Source organism: Branchiostoma floridae, chromosome 6 (genome assembly GCF_000003815.2).
Source record: "Branchiostoma floridae strain S238N-H82 chromosome 6, Bfl_VNyyK, whole genome shotgun sequence".
Classification (NCBI taxonomy): Eukaryota; Metazoa; Chordata; class Leptocardii; order Amphioxiformes; family Branchiostomatidae; genus Branchiostoma; species Branchiostoma floridae.
The window spans coordinates 10,884,762-10,906,743 of NC_049984.1; the positions used below are offsets into that span (position 1 = coordinate 10,884,762).

The 21,982-nt window shown below is 39.6% G+C and overlaps 1 protein-coding gene across 4 annotated transcripts; it reads left to right on the top strand.

The window, feature by feature from the left end:
• The first annotated feature begins 2,401 nt into the window (after nucleotides 1–2,401).
• LOC118417270 (protein fantom-like) lies at nucleotides 2,402–21,954 on the top strand. Of its 4 annotated transcripts, XM_035822770.1 has the most exons (38): nucleotides 2,402–2,523; nucleotides 2,761–2,905; nucleotides 3,062–3,144; nucleotides 3,403–3,512; nucleotides 3,652–3,732; nucleotides 3,868–3,950; nucleotides 4,583–4,813; nucleotides 5,166–5,271; nucleotides 5,448–5,594; nucleotides 6,133–6,206; nucleotides 6,390–6,529; nucleotides 8,226–8,332; nucleotides 8,553–8,603; nucleotides 8,771–8,837; nucleotides 9,121–9,239; nucleotides 9,457–9,558; nucleotides 10,066–10,218; nucleotides 10,472–10,587; nucleotides 11,083–11,152; nucleotides 11,557–11,686; nucleotides 11,914–11,996; nucleotides 12,269–12,428; nucleotides 12,866–13,020; nucleotides 13,424–13,549; nucleotides 13,883–13,975; nucleotides 14,426–14,593; nucleotides 15,092–15,253; nucleotides 15,808–16,014; nucleotides 16,341–16,412; nucleotides 16,865–16,937; nucleotides 17,243–17,406; nucleotides 17,916–17,978; nucleotides 18,395–18,490; nucleotides 19,010–19,205; nucleotides 19,665–19,749; nucleotides 20,011–20,095; nucleotides 20,544–20,586; nucleotides 20,749–21,954. In XM_035822770.1, the coding sequence occupies exons 1-38, from the start codon at nucleotides 2,448–2,450 to the stop codon at nucleotides 20,859–20,861; spliced, it is 4,335 nt and encodes a 1,444-aa protein (XP_035678663.1). In that variant the 5' UTR covers nucleotides 2,402–2,447; the 3' UTR covers nucleotides 20,862–21,954. The 4 variants fall into 4 exon arrangements, with proteins under 4 accessions (XP_035678663.1, XP_035678664.1, XP_035678665.1 ...); XM_035822771.1 differs by lacking the exon at nucleotides 17,916–17,978 and having other exon boundaries at nucleotides 15,808–16,015; nucleotides 16,339–16,412; XM_035822772.1 differs by lacking the exon at nucleotides 16,341–16,412.
• Nucleotides 21,955–21,982: the final 28 nt, after the last annotated feature.

Below are 21,982 nucleotides of genomic sequence, written 5' to 3' on the forward strand. Positions count from 1 at the left end.
ATTGAAAGTTCAAGTTACACTAAGAAGTAAACTGTGACGTTTGATGATCAGAAATCATCAAATTACTGCTTACAACAAAATACAAAAATGTACATCAGTTCCAAACCTTAGAACTACATGTATGGATTGGGGCCATTGCTTTGGGTCCATCAAGCATGCAAATATGTGGTCCATGTGTTGGTAGTGAGACTTAGAGGATCAAGTATTAATTGTTTGATGTTTCCACAGATAGGCAATTGGATGATGATGTCTTTAGAGGTGGTGAAGTCATTTCACATAGAAGCTGGTACTACATGAATGCACTACATGAAACATATTGCGAATTTGAATTTTTCATGCGATTATTCCCATGGGCCATAGAACTTATCATAACCAGTGTACCAACAGTGGATATTTATGATCACCTGAAATTATGCACATAACAGATGCAGCCAGCTGAGTGGGTTTACATTCATATTGATGTGAAGCAACTTTTTAAAAAAATCTATGATTTAATGAACAGTTCACCCTTTGTGAAATGTTCAGAGTTATTGCAAATTTCTTACTTTATTCATTTATTGTTAAGCTTGTCGAAGTCTGTCCATACATTATCCTGTCAGCCTTTGGGACCAACTTTGGACCCAGGCAAAGCCTATCCTGCCAGACTCCAGTTCTTCTGCCTCACTATCTTCCATATCACATCCTGTCACTCTACAATATTCTAATAACTATGGACACAAACCAAGGCAAATAACAACAGACCAAAATACCTCCATTTTCACTCGTGTAAAAAGCAGCAAGTCTTTTTTGTGACCACATACAACTACATAACATACATATCCTGTCAGTCAGTCAGCCACTGTACAGTATGTCATCAGCAAATTTTTAACCATGTCACTACATTCAGCCTATACTGTCGTGTAGAAGCCAATAAACTGGATATGTGCAGTTTGATATCCTGGGTCGATATTGTTTCGTAAAGCACGGTGTCCTTGGTTAATCATGAACTTTATGGCCAAAAGAGTGGTTGCCTAACTAGTAGCCTCAATATCATGGATTTCCATGCTTGTGTGGATACTTTGCCTAACTAAATGATCACCAGTGCAGACTGTGCTATTGTGCCAGTCTGCCTAACACACCCATTGTAGCATATGCCATGTACTGATGCATGACCCGTATTTTGGACAGCTATTGCCCAATACAAATAAGTTGTAGCATGAAATTAAATAACTTAAATGGGAGAATAACTACTTGTTGATACCACGGAGAGTAAACTAATGATACCAAGGAGAGTCGGTATACGCGGTACAAGTTGTTATCATCATCCAGTCATGCTGGTTGCCTCAACGAATTTCTGGCAAAAAAATGTTCCAGCAAAGTAGATATACATGCACAATCGCTAACAGTCACAGTTCATCTATTTGTTAAGTTTATGAATACTTCATATCTGGATTTCTGGGGGAAAACGGTGAGAAAAACGCATTTCTAATACCAACAGGCCCTCCAACATCCAAACTTACCGCCATTTTGGATTTTCCCATAATGCAGCAGTACGCATGCGCACACGGTTTAAAATTCAAAATTCCACAATTGTTTTGATGCCGACTTCCGCGTTGAAAGGTTCTCGTGTATTTGTACAATTAAGAAGAAAATCAATGGATATACCACAGCAACTTGAATGAAACGTATATAATCGTGTAAAAGAGTTCGACTGGTAAGTCTGATATAGTCTTATTATGTGTCTAAATGAGAATATTTGTTGTTTGAGTAGTAGAAAGTTTTGCCCCCCTCCCCATAAGACACCGCTTGTTAGGGACGCGATGAGCAGGTGTTAGCGATGATAGTCAACAATGGGGCCTTTTGTGTAATTTCTAATGAGATTTCCAACGTTTATGTGACCGGCAGTATATATTGTCGCTTTACGCGTATGCGATGGGAGTCTTTTGCTTGTCAATACGCAAGAGAAAACCTATATGATTTATAAACTACACAACAGGTTGTTGTTTATGGAAAGTAGTTCAGTAGACACATAATCGACACTGGTATAGGCTAGGTAGGAAGCATGTCTTGGGCAACACAACAGCACCAGAATTGGATGAGCCAGATCCCAAAGTCTGTTTTCTTTATTGGCACAGGCTATCGACAGGATGTTCCTGTCAATAACTTAATAATTTTTTTCACCATCAACTGGACGTCCTGTCAGTAAGAATTTTTGAGACAGAATGTTTCTTTGATAATTTTGTGAGTAACAGTGTGATCCTGGTATTGTTTAATGAATGCGAATTAAAAAAAAATATTTATTGAACATATTTGTGTGTCTTCACTGTGGCAAGTACCTAAAAAAACATTTCAATTATAGTACCTGTTTCTCAATTACCGGTATTTTTGTTGTTACACTTACAGTAGCATCTGAACTACCAGAACTTCACAAAGAGGGAGAGAAACACAATGTCCGGACAAGTGTGATCATGACTGATGACGGGTTTGACCACATCCCAGTGAGGGATGGACCACAGTTCCAGAGGGCAGGGGGCATGGAAAATGGTAAGTCTCGGATAGAAATACTGAGGACCCGAGCTCAGTCCCAGGGTCAGCTCAGCTTGGATATGTTGTAAGGGAGTGCATTCGTCTTGCAAGGGACGTAAAATGGGGGTCCTGCAGAAGACAGAACAAGAATTTTTCCAGAAGTTTTCAGTTTGTGGTGAAAATGTTTCCAAGATCATTAACCCCCCCTCCCAAAAAAATGTCAACATTTACAGTATTCCTCTCTTCCATTTGCAGAGCCCCCTGGCCAGATCCAGGTGAAGCAGCGCCAGATAGTTGCCCAGTTGAACCGGGATGAGTTGGAAGATCGGTACCTGCGGCTGTACGAAGAGAACATCATCCTAAAGAGACATGGGCGCAAGCAGGAAGATAAGATTAAGCGGTATGTTCTGTAGCTACGCATGTTGTTAAAACATTACATGATATATAATCTTTGTTGAATAGAATTGTTCCAGAAGAATAGCTTCTGTTGGTCATCTAGGATGATTGGTAAAGATATTAAATGTTTCATTTTGTGTCTCCTTCTTACTAACTACAGGATGGCAACTAAGCTTCTTCGACTTGTCAATGACAAGAAGAAAGCTGACCAGCAAGGAGCTGCTCGTGGTGCTGCTAGGCCAGGTTTGTGCATCTAGAACTGGCACTTAATTATTTTTGCTACTGTATCTAGATTGAAGTAGTTCACAAAGAATCTAAATTTTGGATCGCTAGTTTTGACTTTTTGGGTACTTGGATACTTGGACACATAATTTAGCCCATTAGTTATCATAATCTTCCTGAACTTCAAGACCTAAAAAACACCCTGCTTCTTTTTGTCATTACGTTTGCCATTGCTACATTTTGCATTCGTTGAATTTCTCACACGTCTTTCCAATATAGGTGGCCCTGCAAAGCGTGGAGGCAGAGACATTGAAACAGAAGAAATGCTTGAGGAGCTGCATGGAAAAATAAGGGACCTGGAAAAAGAGAATAGATTGCTTAAGGAAAAGGTGAGCAAATAGAAACACTTTAAGGTTTTATTTTAAGAGCATAAAACAGTTGCAATAAAATGGTTTGTATAGAATTTCAGCAGGACTGTTGTACTTATGTTATTGGAGAGTTTGACAAAGATGTATTTGTGCTTTTCAGGTGATGGTAGCTAAACAGCAGTTGTCTTCCCAAGGCAAAAGGCATACACCTTATACAGGTGTACAGTCAAGAATCAATACTGTAAGTATGAATGTCAACTATTCAGAGTCTATTCCACACTATTGTAACTTACTGTCAAGGTGTTGAATGGGAAATATTTGCAGATCCATTGCCTCCTATGTAATCTCTAATTGCCTGTGTCTACTGTATATGTAGGGCATCAAGAAAGTAGGCCAGATGGTTGCTGTACAACAGAGACTGAAGCCAGGAATGAGGGTACAGGGACCAGAGGATGTCAGGTCAGTCATCTGTGGTTACGCTATGTGTACTCCAAACCTAGTGTCATTCACTGTTTTCAAGCTTATAAGGTATCTGTATGTTAAGGGAAAAGGTTCCATAGCCTTATGAGACTGTACAGGCAGTGGGTCTTAGGCATGGTATTGGAAGGATCAAACTCTTCCTTCTTCTTTCACCATATTTTTACCTCCCCAACCAAAGTCAGGTACCTACCTTTATACCTTGGTGGAGTGAGGAAAGTTGTGTAGAGCCTACTAGAGGATGTCAAGCCAGTAATGCCAGGAATCAAACCTCTGACCTGTCTATCTCTCATCTGCTAGCCTAGCCATAGGCCATTCAATGTCATGCACGTAATGGAGGGATTTGTATTTTGCTCACTGCAAACACATGCATCTGAGCCATAGAAATCATGTTCTTTCAATATTGCATGTTGCACCATTCTTTCATTTTCTTGTATAACTGTACAGAAGACTATAGAGTAATTTTTTAGCTGAGGGAATATATACTGAATTTTCTTTACATTTTGTTTTTGCTCTCGCCAAGTCTGGCAATGCTAATGGTGTTTATGAATCCTTGAAAAATTTTGGTGGTAGCGTCAGAAATGAGATTGATCCTGGTACCCTCCTGCTTTCAGGGCAACCTCCCGGTCCACCCAGCCGAGCGTCCTGCCGCGGTACGGCCACAGCCTGCTGGAGGAGGCGCGGGAGGAGATCCGCAGCCTGGAGGACCTGGTGTCCAACCTGCAGGACCAGATCAGGGACCTGGAGGGGGAGACAGACATGCTGAGGGAGCAGATGAGACTGAAGGATGCTGAACATGAGGAGGAGCTGCTGAGGATGAGGGAACAGATGGCAGCTGGACAGAGGTGAGGGTTTATAGTCAAAACTGCCCCCCTCCCCAAAAAACAGTCAGATGGACCAATAAAATCTGGTCTATGTGGACAGGTGGTCAATGTAGATTTTTAATGTTTGTATCAATGGCAAAAATGTGGTCACATTTGCCATATAGAGTTGATCATATGTACAGAATTGACTTTAACATACAAGATGGAATACAGGTGTAAAAAAACCTCTGCTAGTAGCCATCCCAGACAACAGAACGTGGGGAGGGAATATATATACATATCATGTAAAATCCAACGCGAAAGGTGAAGGAAGTATGGTCCTTGATTTTATAGTACCAGTAGTTATAATGTGCACTATGGTTTTCATCTCCAGGGGGAGCATTCAGGAGAATGTGGACATGATCAGGTTACAACGAGAGCTGAAAGAAAAGGCCACAAAGCTCACAGCCATGCAGGCCAAGTACACCAACTTGGAGGAGGTCAGTTCTGTACCGTATCTTTGAACCATCTATTGTTAAAAGGACTCAGTGTTTCATTGTTTGGAACTGAAGCAGAAGAGAAAGAAACTTACCTAAAACAAAATGTTTGCTTCTATGAAGATACATACATACACATACATTAAGGTAAACATGAAATATTTGCTTGAATCCTCCAGAATTTGAGAACAGTGAAGGGAAGCCATGACCAGGTGCTGCGTGAGATGGACGGGTTACGGGAACACCTGAAGGCTGAGCAGAACCGTGTCCTCAGGCTACAGAACGACCTGAAGCAGGGAGCTACAGCACACAGGACAATCATAGAGGTCAGGAGATATCAGTTCAGTTCAGTTCATCCTCATATGAGGTGCCAGGATATATAGTCTGTTCTAATGTGTGATGATACTGGTTTTCAAAGCTGTTGGCTGTTGCACATTGAAAAGGCTTTGATAAAATAGTACCCTCCAATTGAAGTTTGCAATTAAAATTTTCAACTTTGACATCAATTAATATTACTAATGAAACAGCCTGTAGAAGTATTCTTCATATAAAATGTATATAATACGCAATGTATTACGGGGGTACGAGGAACTCCTCACATCCTTGGTTGGAAGTCCTCCTAGGAGACGGATACTCCAAATAACAAAGCTGCATCTGCTGAAGCCGTCTCACACCTGTCATACAGTTCTGTCCCTGTGAGACTTAGTGCTCCAGTAGACGAGAGGGTGGAGAAGGAATTGCACACCCCTCCTTCACCATAAAAAGTCATGTGCAGGTCAGGCAAAACAGGTAAATGCCTGTCTGCCTGCTCATCTGTCGAATCGACAGGAGAACCATATTTACACACTGTTCTTGTATTTTCAGCTCCAAGAGAGAGTAGCAGACTTAGAAAAGGAGAATGATATCATTAAGGAGGCCAATACACAGCTCCAGATGAGGTATGATGTTGTTTATTTTAGTCAGCTTTACATTTCTAAAAGTTGTTGTACAAGAAGTCCTTATACGCAATAAGTTGTTTTATGTAGATAATATTTATTTCCTTATCAGAAGAAATACAAGTGCTCCAAAGGTGTCTCATTGATTCTAAATGGAGACTTTTTATCAACTATTTTCCTTGCTAGTGCTTTTGATGCTGAGAGGGAGAGGCAACACAGAGCTACAGAGACCAAACTGAGGGTGCAGATAGCTCAGCTGGAGGCCACCCTCAAGTCTGACCTGCATGAAAAGAATGATGTACTGGACAGGGTCACCTTAGAACGAAGTAAGCCAGTACAAGTCTGATTATAGAGCTATGGTGATCGTGATAGGAAGTATACAAGTAGTGAAATGCAGGTGATGGAACAAAATATCACCCAAAAATTACTGCTTACAAACAGACTGTGACAGATGTATTGTTTAAGTTGCTCATAGTATTTACTGACTTCTTGCAGTTACATGATTGTGTATCATAACTTCCTCTCATATTCATGTCAGCAAACCTGCATCTACTAAATCCCCTGCATGCTGAAGCTTTGTAATCAGCCGTTTCACAGTTCCAGCTGTGCATGTGCAGTTGCGATGGATTGTTGTCTATGGCCAGAGTTTAAGGGCTGTATTTTGTACACAAAGGATAACTTGCAAATAGCCAGGGGCACAGATTTTGACTTTGCACCACAATGCATCATGACTGCACATGCACAATAAAAACTGTTGAACAACTTATTGCTGTGCATTTCTACAAAGGTGGTGACTTCCATAAGTGCTTATCCTTCACAGATGCTTCCTCACATAACCTGCTCTTCTCCTCCACTGTTGTTTCTTCCCTCCACACCTCAGGTGCTAGCTCCTCTCTCTTTGATAGCTTCTCACCTGCTGGCTTTGAAAATCTGCCGGAGATACCGGCACAATCAGGTGCTGAAGGTATTCTGCCCGTGTCTTGGAAATCTTGGATGGCTTTCTTTCATTTCTGTCTCTTAGGTCTTGTTGTTGTGGTGATTTGTGAAAGTAGCATATACTTTGTTTTTTTGTGACCAAAGCATGTACCAGGCTTAATTTTCTGTGTGCATATGCACCCTTGTGTACTCAAAATTGAAACTGTGCATCTGTTTGTTTTTTCAATTTGGGTTTTTCTGTAGGGCTAGGTATGTAAATTAAATTGTACATTGGTAAGTGACTGAAAAAATATTAATGCCTTTATTTTGTTGTATTTCTTGTGTAGAAATTGGGTTCATTGTTCCTTTCTATATTTTCTTGGCATCTGCATTTTCAGGTTAGGTGTACCAGTGCACCTATTCCCATGAGAGGATTTTGAGCTCTGATGTATTACAATATAGTTTTGGGTTCATTTATTTACTAAGCTATTGCATGGCAAGATTTCTAGACAACCACACCTTCTGTATACATTACCATTTATTAATTGGTAGATAGTGCATGCAGATACAAATCTACATCTTTAGGTAAGAAATGGCATTCTGCACTTATTGATAGCTAAGGATGTGTTAGAATCATACATTGAGCATCAATTATTGAAAACATGTGGACAGAATTCTTCTTGACTAAGGATACACATAAGTGTCCTACATTTTGTATTCTTACTTTTGACATCTGGTTTCTACTGGTAAGATCTTTCATACAAGGTGTTCCATAAGGATAAATGACTATCAAGGCCAGGCTGTTGTCAAAAGTCAAGAAAATATATCACTTTGCTTAATCCACTATCGTTAGTATTGCCATAGCTGTGTCAGGCTTATAGCTTGATATTTCCTTCTAATGGGACAGCCATATTTAATAACTGTAAAATATAAGTACTGGTCTTGTAGAAGTACTGGTATGCATGCTTGTACTGGTATGCATGTACATGCAAGATGATATGTCTTATTCCAGTTTCCAATTAAGTGGGATATTGGAAGTACTGCAGATAATGGGTAGACTTGGAATATGTCATATGACTGTGTCCCCTCATTTTCTGTTATAACCAGGTCAGAATGATAAGATGCGAGAAGAGCAGAAGAACCTGCAGATCCAGTACTACAGCACCAAACAGGAGCTGGATGAACTCAAACAGAAGATGCAGTTTTTCACAAAGGTAAACATACTGTTAGGATTTTTATTCTTGAACATCAAATGTTTCCTTTGCTAGCTCTTGCGTGAAAATGCTTGGCTTGGACAGTTATATAAAAAAAGAGATCATCAACGAATGTAAAAAACAATGGAAGGCATACTAATCTTTTCAAAGAGCCATTGTGGAAAGTCTTCACAAACACAGTGAACTTATATGTTATATGGTGTGATCTTTTTTTCTTCAGGAAAGTGCTGTTGACTTTCAGGAGCTGGAAGAGGCATTAGTTTTGATTAAGGTTGGTATGGCTGTGACAGTTTTGTTGTCTATCTTGGAAAATACAGTAGGTCATAATTATTATGGAAGTATATGTACAATTAAGTTGACATTTATCTTACCAAGCCTTGATGTGTTAACATGAAGGCCCATCTCACATGATTTTGTATATTCTATGTACCTTCATAGACAAGAAAAGAGAGAGGAAGTCAGAACCTGGACTTTTTGGAGAAGGTGGAAGAGGAGAAAAGCAGAGGTAAGCTTACAAATTGTTTGTACAGTCAGTCATACTTTAGCAGATTGTGTACTTGATGTCTATCTATGAGGTGGCACATGTCACAAATTGTATTTTTGGATTCTTCCTGTTACAGAGTCTTATATATTAATATGGTGTTACACAATCTAGATTGTAGAACAGATATTTGTAGCAGTTCCACAATGCCAACTTTGCAAGCAATGTGAATCAGCCAATGAAGTGTTTTAACAAGAAAGTAAAAGCTCTTTATTCTTGATGCTTACACATTCTTTGAATATTGCAGACCTGCAACAGAGAATGGTGCGGTTACAGGCTGAGCATGCAGACACGGTTAATGAGCTGGAGAAAACACGCAACATGCTCATCATACAGCACAGGATCAACAAGGACTACCAGACTGAGGTACATATACAAACACTTACCACTGTTCTTAAAGATAAATTTAACTTCTCAAAGATAAATGATGGGAACTTTATAATTTTGTCATAAATGTTAGTTGAAGTGGAACATTTTCATGCATAAATCATGCAAATAAGCAAGTAATTTGCATAAAATCTACTAGTATTTCTTGGAGGTATGAGATTGCTGAACTCTAGTTTCTGCTGTTTCTTGTGTTCAGGTGGAGAGTGTGTCCAAGAGGATGGAAGACCTGAGGAGGGAGTATGAGACCAAACTAGAGGAGTATGCCAAGCTGCTGGACATCAGGGCTGCAAGGATAAAGGTATGCATGCATTAATGTCAGTCTGGTACAAGACAACAGTGTGGTATCTAACAGTTTTCCATTGTAGTTTTCATGCATCTCAAAAATCCCACATGGTCTATATAGATTTCTAACCTTGTAACTGTGTTAGTTTTAATGAAGGGCTGTATACTAGTATCTGTTTTATTCTCATGATTGAAGAAACAAAAGGAACCTTTGAGATGTGTAAGAATGGTACTGTGTTGTAGAAGCTTAAAGTTGTGCCAAGGAACAAAATGTAGTCTTGTCAATGCTCACCTTAAGTGCACAGTACTGGAAAAGGTCGCTGTGTTCCACTGTTCATGCATGCAATACTTGTCAAAAATATCTAGGGGAATTTCCCTGGTACATCTATGTACATTAATTATTTTGTAAATAGTAAAAATTGCCTTTGTCTTCTTTGTCACAATCAGTGGAGCGATATCCTTTCAATGAGCTGAACTGGTTTGATATCAACTTTCTTAACGCCCGTCCTACTTGTTTTGACAGAAACTAGAGAGACAACTGAGGGATGTTGCGTATGGGACCAAGCAGTACAAGCTGAAGCCTACTGAAGAGGAGGAGGAGGAGGAAGTAGAGGAGATAGATGAGACAGTACATCTGGAGAGGGGAGAGAACCTCTTCGAGATCCATATTATCAAAGTGAGAGCAATGTTATAACCTGTTCTTATCCCAAAATGATTGATGTTAAGACAGTGTGATAGATTTAGCAAAATATAGGCATAGCAAGAATTACAGAATAGCTACAGTAACTGCAATACAATCTTCAAATCAGCAAAGATTAAGTCCAGTAATTTTACATAAAGAATTGGAACTATCGTTATTAGGGATTCAATCACAATACACATGCATTGTATAATTATGTATACTGTACCTTTCCTTTTGCCCTTGTTAGGTGGTGCTATCACAGGAGGCCTTACACCACCTGGCAGATGTTGAGCCATCCCTGTTCTGTACATACGAGTTTTATGACTTTGAGCTGCAGACAACCCCTGTTGTCAGAGGTGCCAAGTAAGTACAATGTCAAGAACTGGTAGTTAGTACTGCCATAAAAATGGAGGTATTGTAATATATAATAAGTGTGTGAGTTTGTTTGTCTTGGTGTGTGTCCACAGTTACCTGAATATTGTAGAGTGGCAGCCTGCCAGGATGTAAGATGCAAATGGTGAAATAGGATACTTGAAGAGTTAAAAGTCCGGTTTGGCGCTGGTCCAGTGTTGTAGACAGGCAGGAAGTGATGATGGAGCAAGTGGAGCATGAATTGATAACTCATGGCTACACGTACACCCACACAGTTACATTGTGCATGACTGTCAGGTCATTGGGGGTACCTATTTAGAGCAAGTCACAATGATGTCAATTGTACCAGGTTCTTGTTACACAATATTAAACATCTATGTTTATCCTATAGTCTTTTTGCTACCTGAAGAAATTTTTATCTCAGGTATCGATCATCTCAAGGTCTGAAAATGAACTGTTCAAATGCAGATGTTCTGTTGTTTTCAGACCAGAATTCAAGTTTACTTCGAAGTATATCGTCAAAGTGGATGACTTCTTCTTACACTATCTGCAAAAGGTGAGCAAACTTTGTGGGATACTATGAGTACAGATTCTTCACCAGTTTTCTTTATCAGTATAAAGAAAACTAACTAACTGCACCTTGTCTTTGTTACACTTCATGTCTATAAGGCCTAGTCATTTGCTACAATCACCAAATAAAACCAATGAGTGAGTGAAGCGAATGAGGTGGTTATATGAGTTAGTTATAGCAAATGATCAGATCTTATGAGACCATGCATACTGAGGAACAGTTGAAATGGAAGATATCAAGCAGTTACAATGTATAACCACTAAGCATCTAGAATCAAAGTATGATAAATGTATATCAACAGTGATCACTGTCAAAACTGTACTTGTATGACACTTGTGAATACTGTGCTTGAATCAGACATCCACTCTAATATCCTCCTTGATCTGTAGGAGTCTACGACTCTTGAGGTACACCAAGCTATGGGTCTGGACTACACGACATTAGCAGTCTGCCAACTCAAGTTTAGGGACTTGCTGGACAAGCCACAGGGGAGAATATTCAACACAACATACCTGACTAGTAAGAAAGAGAAGAATTATCACACTGCTATACAGTCTAGTAGTTTATCTGTAGAAGTGACATATATGCAGCAGTCTAGAAATAGGTACAGAGAAAATGTGTGAAAATGTCAACTTGAATGCTGTTTCATGTTTTTGTTGCTTCATTAAAACTGGTATAGATCAATTGGGAAAATGTAGTAACCGGCAAGTCGTTGGAATGCTTACTAAATGTTCTGTTTGTGTTAGGTCCTGAGGGGGTTAACTTTGGAACAGTGGAATACTGGATCCGACTGAGGGTACCTATGGACCAGGCACTCAGACTATTCAAGGTTAGGGTTCAAGGTTATTACCTTCCCTGCCATGGTGGCAAGGATAGTTTTTTTCAAGAATAACACTGTCAGCTTGTAATATTCTAGTGTAGTGTAAAGTAAGTCTTTTCCAAATTGTTGCGCAAATGACAGGCCAAGTGATTGTGAATTAATTAGTCTCTGTTTCCAAAAAGACTGATCTATTTTACACGAAGGTCTTTTTTTCTTCTGGATTTTGATAATATACAGTATTCTTCTCTTTTTGTGGCCAATTTTCCCTTAAACTATTGCAGGAACGGACCAAGGCTCTTGGGTACATAGCAGCCAATGAGAGAGCTACCCAGCAGGCCTTGCAGGTTCTGGATGAGTCCACTGCGCCTCGTGCCAAGGACAATGTCAATGACCTTCACATCAGGGTGGTCAGATGTTCTGACCTAACTGCAAGAAGAGATGGTATGTTATATCAAATTGCTTCCAGTTCCTCTTTCTGTACGAATCATTACCCCCACCATGAAGGTTATTTTTAGATGCCGGTTGTTTGTCTGTGTTTGTTTCAGTTCTGTGCGCATGTGTGTTTCTATGTTTGTAGACATCATAACTTGAAAAGCTGAGGAGCTGTGAAGAATGGATCAAGTTTGATAAAGGGCCTCCTAGTGGCTTTATACAACACTGCAGCAGATCCTGTTTCAATAGTGTCCTGGACATGCTATGGACTTTAATATTTTTAGTGGTAGATAAATCTTGGGACAGGGAGTAAGTGATTTAGGTTTGGACTCCTAGTGTTTGTTTTTTAAGGCAGGGGCCAATTGCTTTGCAAACCTAATGGTGGAAAGATTTGTGTGCTTTTCTCAGTTCGACAAAACAAACATATGTCTCTCTTATTTTCACAGGAGTTCAGCCCAGCCCCTATGTGGTGTACAAGTTCTTTGACTTCCCTGACCACGACACAGACATCATCATGTCCAGTAGTTCACCACAGTTCAACGACCACAAGACGTACCCTGTACCCATGGACATGCAGCTGGACACTTACCTCAAGTCTGCTGTAAGCTCTCAACTTTTACTGTGCACATGTAGTTTTTGTATACATCTGTAGATTTTTTGTTCGTTTTTATGGGGGACTGAACAAATGTATGTGCTATGTAGATATAGGATATCAATCCTGAGACAAACAACGATAAACTTGAAGAATCCTGTCCTTAGGGACAGGTTGACTTCAACTTTTTATATTGTGATACACATTGACATCCAACATGCCTGCATACATGTTCCTAGACCCTCCTACTTACCTTAAAGGGAGCTTTGGAGATAATCTTATAATCACAATACATGTACCTTCCAATCTTAAAACTTTCTTTATCTTTTCATTTCTTTTCTGTATTGTCTGATTAGTATTTACAACATTCCCACAAGTTGTTCATTGCTGTATTTTGTGTGTTTTTCCCCAGCATCTGGAGCTGTATGTATTTGATGACACAGACCCTGAGGAGACAGCCTACCTGGGCAGGGCCAACGTTCCTCTCATCTCACTAGCACACGACAAGGCCATCAAGGGGGTCTTTGAACTCAAAAGGGTGAGGTCCTTGAGAAGTTCTTTCTGCTGTAACTCTTTTGTTTGTTTGTTTGTTTGTTTGTTTTTTGCCAAATGGGGTAGGGAATTTCCTGAGCAGCCTCGTAATCCCTGCTTCGCCTATTGGATCAGTTAGTTGAGCTTGCAGAAGTCCTATGTTTCTGACTTATGGAGAAGAGATGCTGCCACAAGGCCACTGTAGAATCTTTATACATTTTTACCTTTGTTATTTCTTATTTTGACTTTTGGTCTATTAAACAATATGCATAATCTATCAAACAGTCTGACATATCTTATCTAATACTTTGTACCCAACTGATGTGTGTTGTCCCCATAGACTGACAACAGTGTGAATGGTACAGTGGAAGTCCACCTGAGATGGCAGTATGCCTACCTGCCACCACCCATGGCCAGTATGACACCTGAGCAGGTCAGTACATACATTTTTAGTCTTTATTGCATTATCACCATGGCCTTTGCCAAGATAAAAGGCAAATGGGAAGGCATGGTAGAACAGGAATAATTTCTTCTTTTCTTTAGCTTTATCAACTATAGAATGATTGCTAAGAATGATGAATTGCATCAGATGAAGTAGATGTGATGATAACAAAGCTAAGTAGTAGGTTACGCGCCAAATAGCAATTACTCAAGCAACTGTATGTGTACAATTTTGGAAATGGTCAGACGTTTCAGATAACATCAGTCATCTTTCATGAATGTTATCTGAAATGTCTGACTGTTTCCAAAATCATATCCAGTTGCTTGAGTAATTGCTATTTGGCATGTCTTATTAACTGGATGTCTAACCTTCAACAACATACATTGTAGTGTGTTGTTTCATTCGATGTTTAAGCAGAACATGTCTGCCCCCCTTCCCCAGGCTGCCGCTGCCCCTGGCATGGTCCCTGAGAAACCCCTGTTACTGCCAGGAGAGGAAGAGAAGCTGGCTGCTGCTGTGCCCCCTGCAGCCCTGCGCCCCATCCCTCCCTCTGTCACACCTGCATCCACACCTGGGCACATCACCCCACCCACTGTACCTACCCCCAAGGTATGTCACAACAGTTTTTTTCAAAAGTTTCTGTATGATCCCTTTGTAAAGATGTAGTAAGGTATACTTGGTATTCTTATTTCTGAGTAATTCTGAGCCATGTCTGTGATCTATGCACATAAGGAATGCAACACAGTGTATTCTATATATGTCACCCAAGGTACCAGCCCGACCACAAGAAGGCTGGGACCAATACTAGTGATGAAGAATACACTGTGCTGTTTTTTGTATCATGCTCACCCAAGAAACACATATTTTTATGCAAAATGTGGCAGAAAATGAAAAAAAATTGGTGTCCTCCAGAAAATTTGTAAACTAAGAACAGCAAGTCCATTGTATGAATCTGGTATTCACATTTTTGACAGCTGTCCATGTGAAGTGCGTTTGAATCATTCTATGAAAGCCTGTGGGGTACACTCATTTAAATTCCAGTGAGATATGGAATGGTCTATAACACCCGCAGACCAGGTATATGACATAAATGTACTTGTATTTCAGGTTCCATCAGCAGCTTCTACCCCTCGTACAATATCACCAGAGCACCCTCCATCTGTGGTTGTCTCACCTCCGGGCTCCAAACCCCCCTCCCGACCAACCAGTGCCAAAACTCCATCACGTCCGTCCAGCGCTAAGACGGTGTCCAGACCGTCTAGTGCAAAAGTATGGCATGATTTCTTTTGCAGCTCGTATCAAATGTTCAATAGTTTGTTACTCATATTGAAGGAAATAGATATAAACCTCCTTTCACTGAAGTGTATACTGTGAACACTCTTGGTCATCAGGATTAGGGGTTTTACCCAGGTTTGAATCCAAGCTGCTGTTGATTCATTTGTAACAATGTTTTTCCCAATAGGGGAAACATGCTGTGTATGTTATTTGTCTACTTCTTCTGCCATGAACCAGTCAGAGATTAGAACTGCCAGTAACAACAGCATTACATCTGCATTATATTAGCTGTACAGTAATTGTATTGTAGGCCAGTAGCTTGATGAAATGCTACAGGGAAAACATTCTGCATTTTTGCAAAAATGTTACTTTTCTACTTGAAATGTTTTTTTGCATGTTTTTGCATCGTAGAAACTTGTGATATGCTTGGCAGTAGCCATTTCAAATGGAAATGACTCTTTACAAGAGATAAGTCTGTGGTGCCTACAGCCAGTGTAAAGGTAAGAAGTATGTTTCATATCTGGGCTGTTGCTGTTGTTCATCTCCAGTCTATCCCGGAGGCCAAACCTCCACCATCCCCGAGAACAGAGGCTCCCAAACCTGTGCCAAGAGCAAGACAACCAGTGGTCCCTGAACCTAAACCTGAACCTGAACCTGAACCTGAGCCTGAACCTGAGCCTGTTGTTGATGATGCAGAGGAGAGCAGCTCTACTGTGTCTGTTACTCCTGATTCAGCCCAGGGAGAAGAGGAGGAGGTATGTATATGTTAACTGTTGTTTGTCACTCCCCATTTGTTTGCAGTAACACCCAACATAGTGTAATAGCTAAATGTGTGTCTCCATAGTAATATGATTTTCCATGTTCAGAGCAATGCAGATGCGTACCCTTCTTTTACTTTGCCTTGCTTTGTCATTTACATGTCTCTTTTCATCAATAGTGGCAGACAACTTTTGTGGAAATCATTTTGTTGTCTTCCTATTGTTGCCATGCACTAGGACATTTTCATTTCTAGGTTGTACATACAACTGCGCTAGACAGTTCTTTGTTTGCATCATGTTAGCTAAATATCAAACGTTCACAGTCTCTCTCTGAGGAAATGAAACGAGAAGAACTTGACGAGACCACTAAACCAGAGTCAGAGAAAGAGGAACAGGTACACATGTGTACACTTGTCTGTGTGTCTTCTTTCTACAGGTCTTCATGTGTGCTCTCAATAGGATAAACTGTTTTGCTCTCTAAATTAGAGGGAAAACCAATTTATTACATTTGAATTGTTGATTCTGCTCAATAGGCCTTGTTCTATTTGCCTGCTCGGTAGTGTAGTCTCCCTCTGGTTTGACTTCACTTCTATTATAACTACAATGAGTTTTGATATGATCTCTCCAGATACTAAACTTAGCATTAAGCTTGTCATTATCATTTTACATGCTTGTCATTTGTCTGCTATTGGGATGCATTAGTGATTGCTGCCTGTGCTCTACTTAGGTACAGTAGTAGTACCAGTATTGTGGTAATTCAAATCAATCAAATCAGTATAATGCTCCACAGTGGAACCTTGTTGTTGATCTGTCTTATGTGCTACATGTATATGTTTGTGTGCTGCAGCTTGGGAAGACAGAGCCGATTGAGGACACAATGTTTGAGGAGAAGCCAAGTAGTGACATAGAGGAGGACATTGGTGGGTACAGAATAAAACCTTCACAAGTTACCACTAACTGTAAATGCGTGTTTCAATTTTGTGACAAGGAGAAAATGGAGAAAAAGTTTCCGATATTGTTGTAGTGTACTGTACAGTTACTGTAGTGGAAACATTGGTGGTTTCACAAGTTCACAGTGAACACGTCACCAGAAAAACTGCAAACATAAAACCACCCAAAAATTTCAATAATTGCAGTAGAATGTTCATTTGTATGTAGATAATTGTTGTGTACCAAAGATTTCTGTCAGTGTAACTGCTACTGAACTATTCGTACACACTCACAGATGAGCCCAGCTCTGAGGAAGACGATGTGGTCATGCCTGCAGCTCCTAAGAAGAAGGAAGAAGAAGAGAAGGTGGACACAGATGTCAGTGAGAGTCTAGAGTCAGACTCTGATGTGGTGATGTCCAGACCAGCTGCCACCAGACAGACTAGTGCTTTAGCAGATGTAAGTACATGTACTTATTATATATTAAATGGTGTCTACCTTTATTACGATAAGGGGACATGTATTTTTCTGTGACAGTACTACAGTACTGTAATTCTTAATTTTTTGAGTTGGTTTTATGTTTGTGTTTTTTGCAATGACTGCTAACCACAAGCTTACATGATGTAGAAGTACTAGAACTGGTGTTTCCATTACTATGTAGTATGTGGCTATCGCAAACTTATAACCACCATGAACACTACTAAGTTTTCTCTCCAAGATAAAATCACTGCAGACTGAGTTGGCCTTTACAGTACCTGCTTGGAATAAGAATGTTGTACAATTCTTCCAATGTATAAAACATTTTAGTATTATCTCTCTCAATGGCTAATGGGGACTTAACATTGCGACTGATAATCATAAGATGTAAAGATGACTCCAATACAGCCTAGCGCAGAATTGTCAAGGTGGCAAAACCTCCAGAATATAAGATGAACTTGTGTGATAGTGCATGCTATTCTAACTTTTAGGAAACAGATCCAGATGACGATGTGATCTTTGGTGCATCTTCAAGTTGGTCTACAGATAAACAAGTCTGTTTTGTAGTATTCCGATTTTCCCTTTGTTTGTGTTTGTTGGTGGGAATTGGTGTTGATAGTGACATCCGTGTTCACAAATGTTTTTGGTGGGTGCCATGGGCTTACAGGTGTGTGTGTGTTGGGGGAGGAAGGGATTTGAGTTGCCCCATTTTAACATGAAATACTTGTTGGTTGTGTCATCCTTACATTGTTATCTTAAGGTTCTATCATGGCCGTCACCAGCACCCATTCCTTTCCCAAATAATCCATAGTCAAACTTCAAAGACTGCCCAAAGTTGTTAGATTAAGTTTGCACTTTGTTTATTCCATGGTGATTGTTTGGTGAGGTTTGACATTTTGGGGTAAGGACATGCCTTAGTCTTCAAAATCAGAGTTGCAGCTTTTTCTCACAGAATGACATTTTGAATCAGGGCCTTACACAGAAGGATGGAGATGACACTGATGAGATGGAATCTGACAGTGATGTTGTCATGTCTATGACACAATCACTTGGACAAAGCCTGGGGGTTTGTGTGTTTATGTAGTCATCCTATATCTCAGGGTAAAGGTTTATGGTGTATCTACCGGTTATGTGTACAGAAATCATGGATGCCTAACATTTCACATTCTGATTTTTGCATTTTTCATAAGTTTTGTACATTTTCACATAGTTCTTTTTTTTACTAAAATTTGAACAAATTTCATCAAATTTGTGTGAATAGACTGGTACAAATCTATTTCAGTAGGATACTCTTTTAGTACTACAGGTTAACCATAGGAACAACAGTGGTGAGAGGGTGCATGCTTGGTATGTACCATGTAGCACTGTACTGACATGCCCTGTAGAAGGGTGCCTTTTTTCACAGAAAGTTTTGCTGACTATTCTAGATTGATACTATTAAGAAAACAATATAGAGATTAATATATGTTTCTGCAGCATCAACATACTGACAGGACACAGTGTGCATGTACAATGTAGTGTGTTTCTAACCTGATTTGCATGGTACTGACATGTAAGAATTATTGGTAAATGTTATCCCTCACAGGCTAACAACATGGTGACAGTCACCATATTTGAGTTCCAACTGAATGGTGGTGCAGCAGTGTTGGATGATGGGAATGTGCGCATGCTGTTTGTGGAGTATCGGTTCCTGGGTCGGCCGCCAGAGGAGACGGAGACGCCGTTCTCCCTGCCCAAACCCTCGCGGCCTAACCAACCCATCAAGTACAACTTCAGGAGAGGTATGTGGGGAAATGTCACGAGGAAATTCTATGTTTTTTTGCCTAGGATCAGTACTATTCTGCCCTTTATCAACTTGGCCATGTCAAATCAGCCCAATAACGTTGCTACCTCGGCCCAGCACCCTGGTCAACTAAATTAAATCAGTATAATTAGGGCACATCAAAAACCAATTGCTGCTGTATAAAGCAACCCAACCTTATTGCCCATTTTAATTTGATTGCTGCAAGCCTCTAATTTCCCCACCCGGTCCAGCTGTTTGTGGAGATGCAAAAATAAAAGTACAATGCAAAGATAAATACACAATGCACAATAGATAATGCATATGACACTTTGTGTGATTTGTTGTCTTTTATAGCATAGTTTTCGTTCCTGCAAAATGCCTGGCCAGGTGTCGGTTTGGAAATGTGGAAATGTATGTGACCTTAGAATAACTCTGTTCTGTGTCCTGTGTGTTGCAGTGTTCCATGTAGACGCTGAGAACAATGAATTGACCAGAGACTATCTCATCAGCATGCTGCTACCTGGGGACCCCTCTCAGGGAAGGTGGGTACTGCAGAATTACAGTTTCATAAATAAGAACATTGTAGCCTCATCCTTTAAGGATAAAAAGATCAGTCCATTTCTTACAGGCACGATATACTTGACGGTTAGGTTTTTGGAGCCTAGATATACTGAAAATGTTATACATGTGTTGAAAACACAGCAGTGGACTTGAAAAGGACTCTGAGGATTATTCATAAAATGTTAGTATTCTCCATCATTGGCATTTGCATATGCTGTACATGTATTTGTGTGTGTTTGCAGGATCAAGTTCACAGTAGTGAATGAACCTGAGGATGAGGAGGGGGAGTGTGCTGACATCGGACATGCCTATGTGGACCTCAAACAGGTGGGTTTATTTTCCAGGTTTTCACAGTGATCTCATACATTGAAATCACGACATTGCAGGTATGCATGTGTTTTTTTACACTACAAATCTAATATACTGAGAAAATATCTTTATCCTTCTGCTGCAAAATAAAGCAACAGCAAATTTAAAGTAAATGCACTTACAGTTATATTGTGTAATGATGAGATAAGGAGCCATCTGATAATAAGGATAACATATATTTTTTTCAGACATTCTTGAGTATTTTAAGTTTGTCCTTCATATTCTGCAATATTATTAATACCTCACCACATGAGTTGTGAACCCAAGTGTAAATGTTGAATGATATATAGAAGATTATACAACATGCATTTGTAGCCAAAATTTTGTGAGTATGCAACCCAGTTCAAAACTGTAGTTTTGTATTGTTGATGAGGAAAATGTGCATAATCTGTTTGTGCCTTTCCAGATCCTGGAGAAGGGAGCAGATGTGGTGGAACAGGACATAGATGGTAGGTTAGGATTCCATAGTCGCTCAGTGGATCAGAAATTTAGCAAGATGTGGACTGTGATTCGGTCACATAACAAACAAAGTATGTGTGCCAAAAAGTTCAGCTGTCTGAATTGCACATGCTCTACTTTGGTCAAAACATATTGCCTTTCTTTTATTCCAGTTGTTGATGTTAATGATGAGAAAGAGGTGATCGGTGCCCTGAACATAAGTGTGGAGGCACTGGCAGCTCTGAGGGCAGTACAGAGGGAACTACCAGCTCTGGAGGAGTCCTGATCACAGTAACCCTGTACAACTGCAACATTCCTCATGTCTGTCTGCATTGAAAAGGGATCATTCATACATTTCCATCACACTTGTAGACAAGTAATGTAAAAGCTGAAAATATGCTTATAATTGTCATCCTATTGTCATACATGCATGTACTAGTATGTATGCATGTCATCCTTTGTTAATTGAAAATCTTGACTTGATTAGATGGCAGAATCTGTAGAAGGAAGGCAGAGATAAAATCTGTTAACCTTCAGACTTTAGTCTAGACTTCTCTCCATATAGTTTTTTCATGCACGCGTCTTAACTATTTTTTAAATGTATGTGATATACAGCATTTTAAATTGTTAATAATTTTCTGAGGTATATCGTACAGTATAAAAGAGTAATACAGTGCTAATCTGATCCTCGATCAGTCACAATTGTCTTTGCATGGAAAATACATTGCCCTGTGGTTTCTTGGCTATGGGGGGATATACTTCTGAACATATATCCGTACCACTAAAGTTCCTAAGAATGAGTTTAGGATCTCCAGCAAATGTATCTCTAAGTTGAAAAGTGTGAAGCTTTGATTTTGTCATCAACAATATTTCATGCATTTGTCTTTCTTGTACTTAATAAGATATGAAGAAGGTGTAAGAAAGTTACAGTAAATTATACTTCTATGTAGTCCTTGTCTATTTGTACTTACTACACAGTTGACATTTTAGATCATATTAATCACAGAACATAAAATAGATATGAATCTAGTTAAGTTTTAGACTGTTTGTTGCATTTTAGCTCTTAAAAGAAAGATAGTGAAAGTTTTAGACTAAGTGTAGCCATGCTTAATGAAACGTAGGTTGCATGGAGTAAAGGAATGGTTGCAGTACAAATGTCATGATTGTACTCAGCATTCTAATATCGAAATAGTCTTTAGATCTGTTGTACAAGAAGTTTAAAGTTTTCCCCACAATAGTTTTAGTAGACAAAGACTGCATATGTTGCTTCATATAGATTGTACATAAGATTAATGCTGCCAGTGTATTGGCAATGCCAGCGTGAATACAACAATATAGTCATGTAAGCTATATTCTTGATTAAAGAGTTGTTACAAAAAGTGTGTGTTAATTTGTCTACCTCTCAAT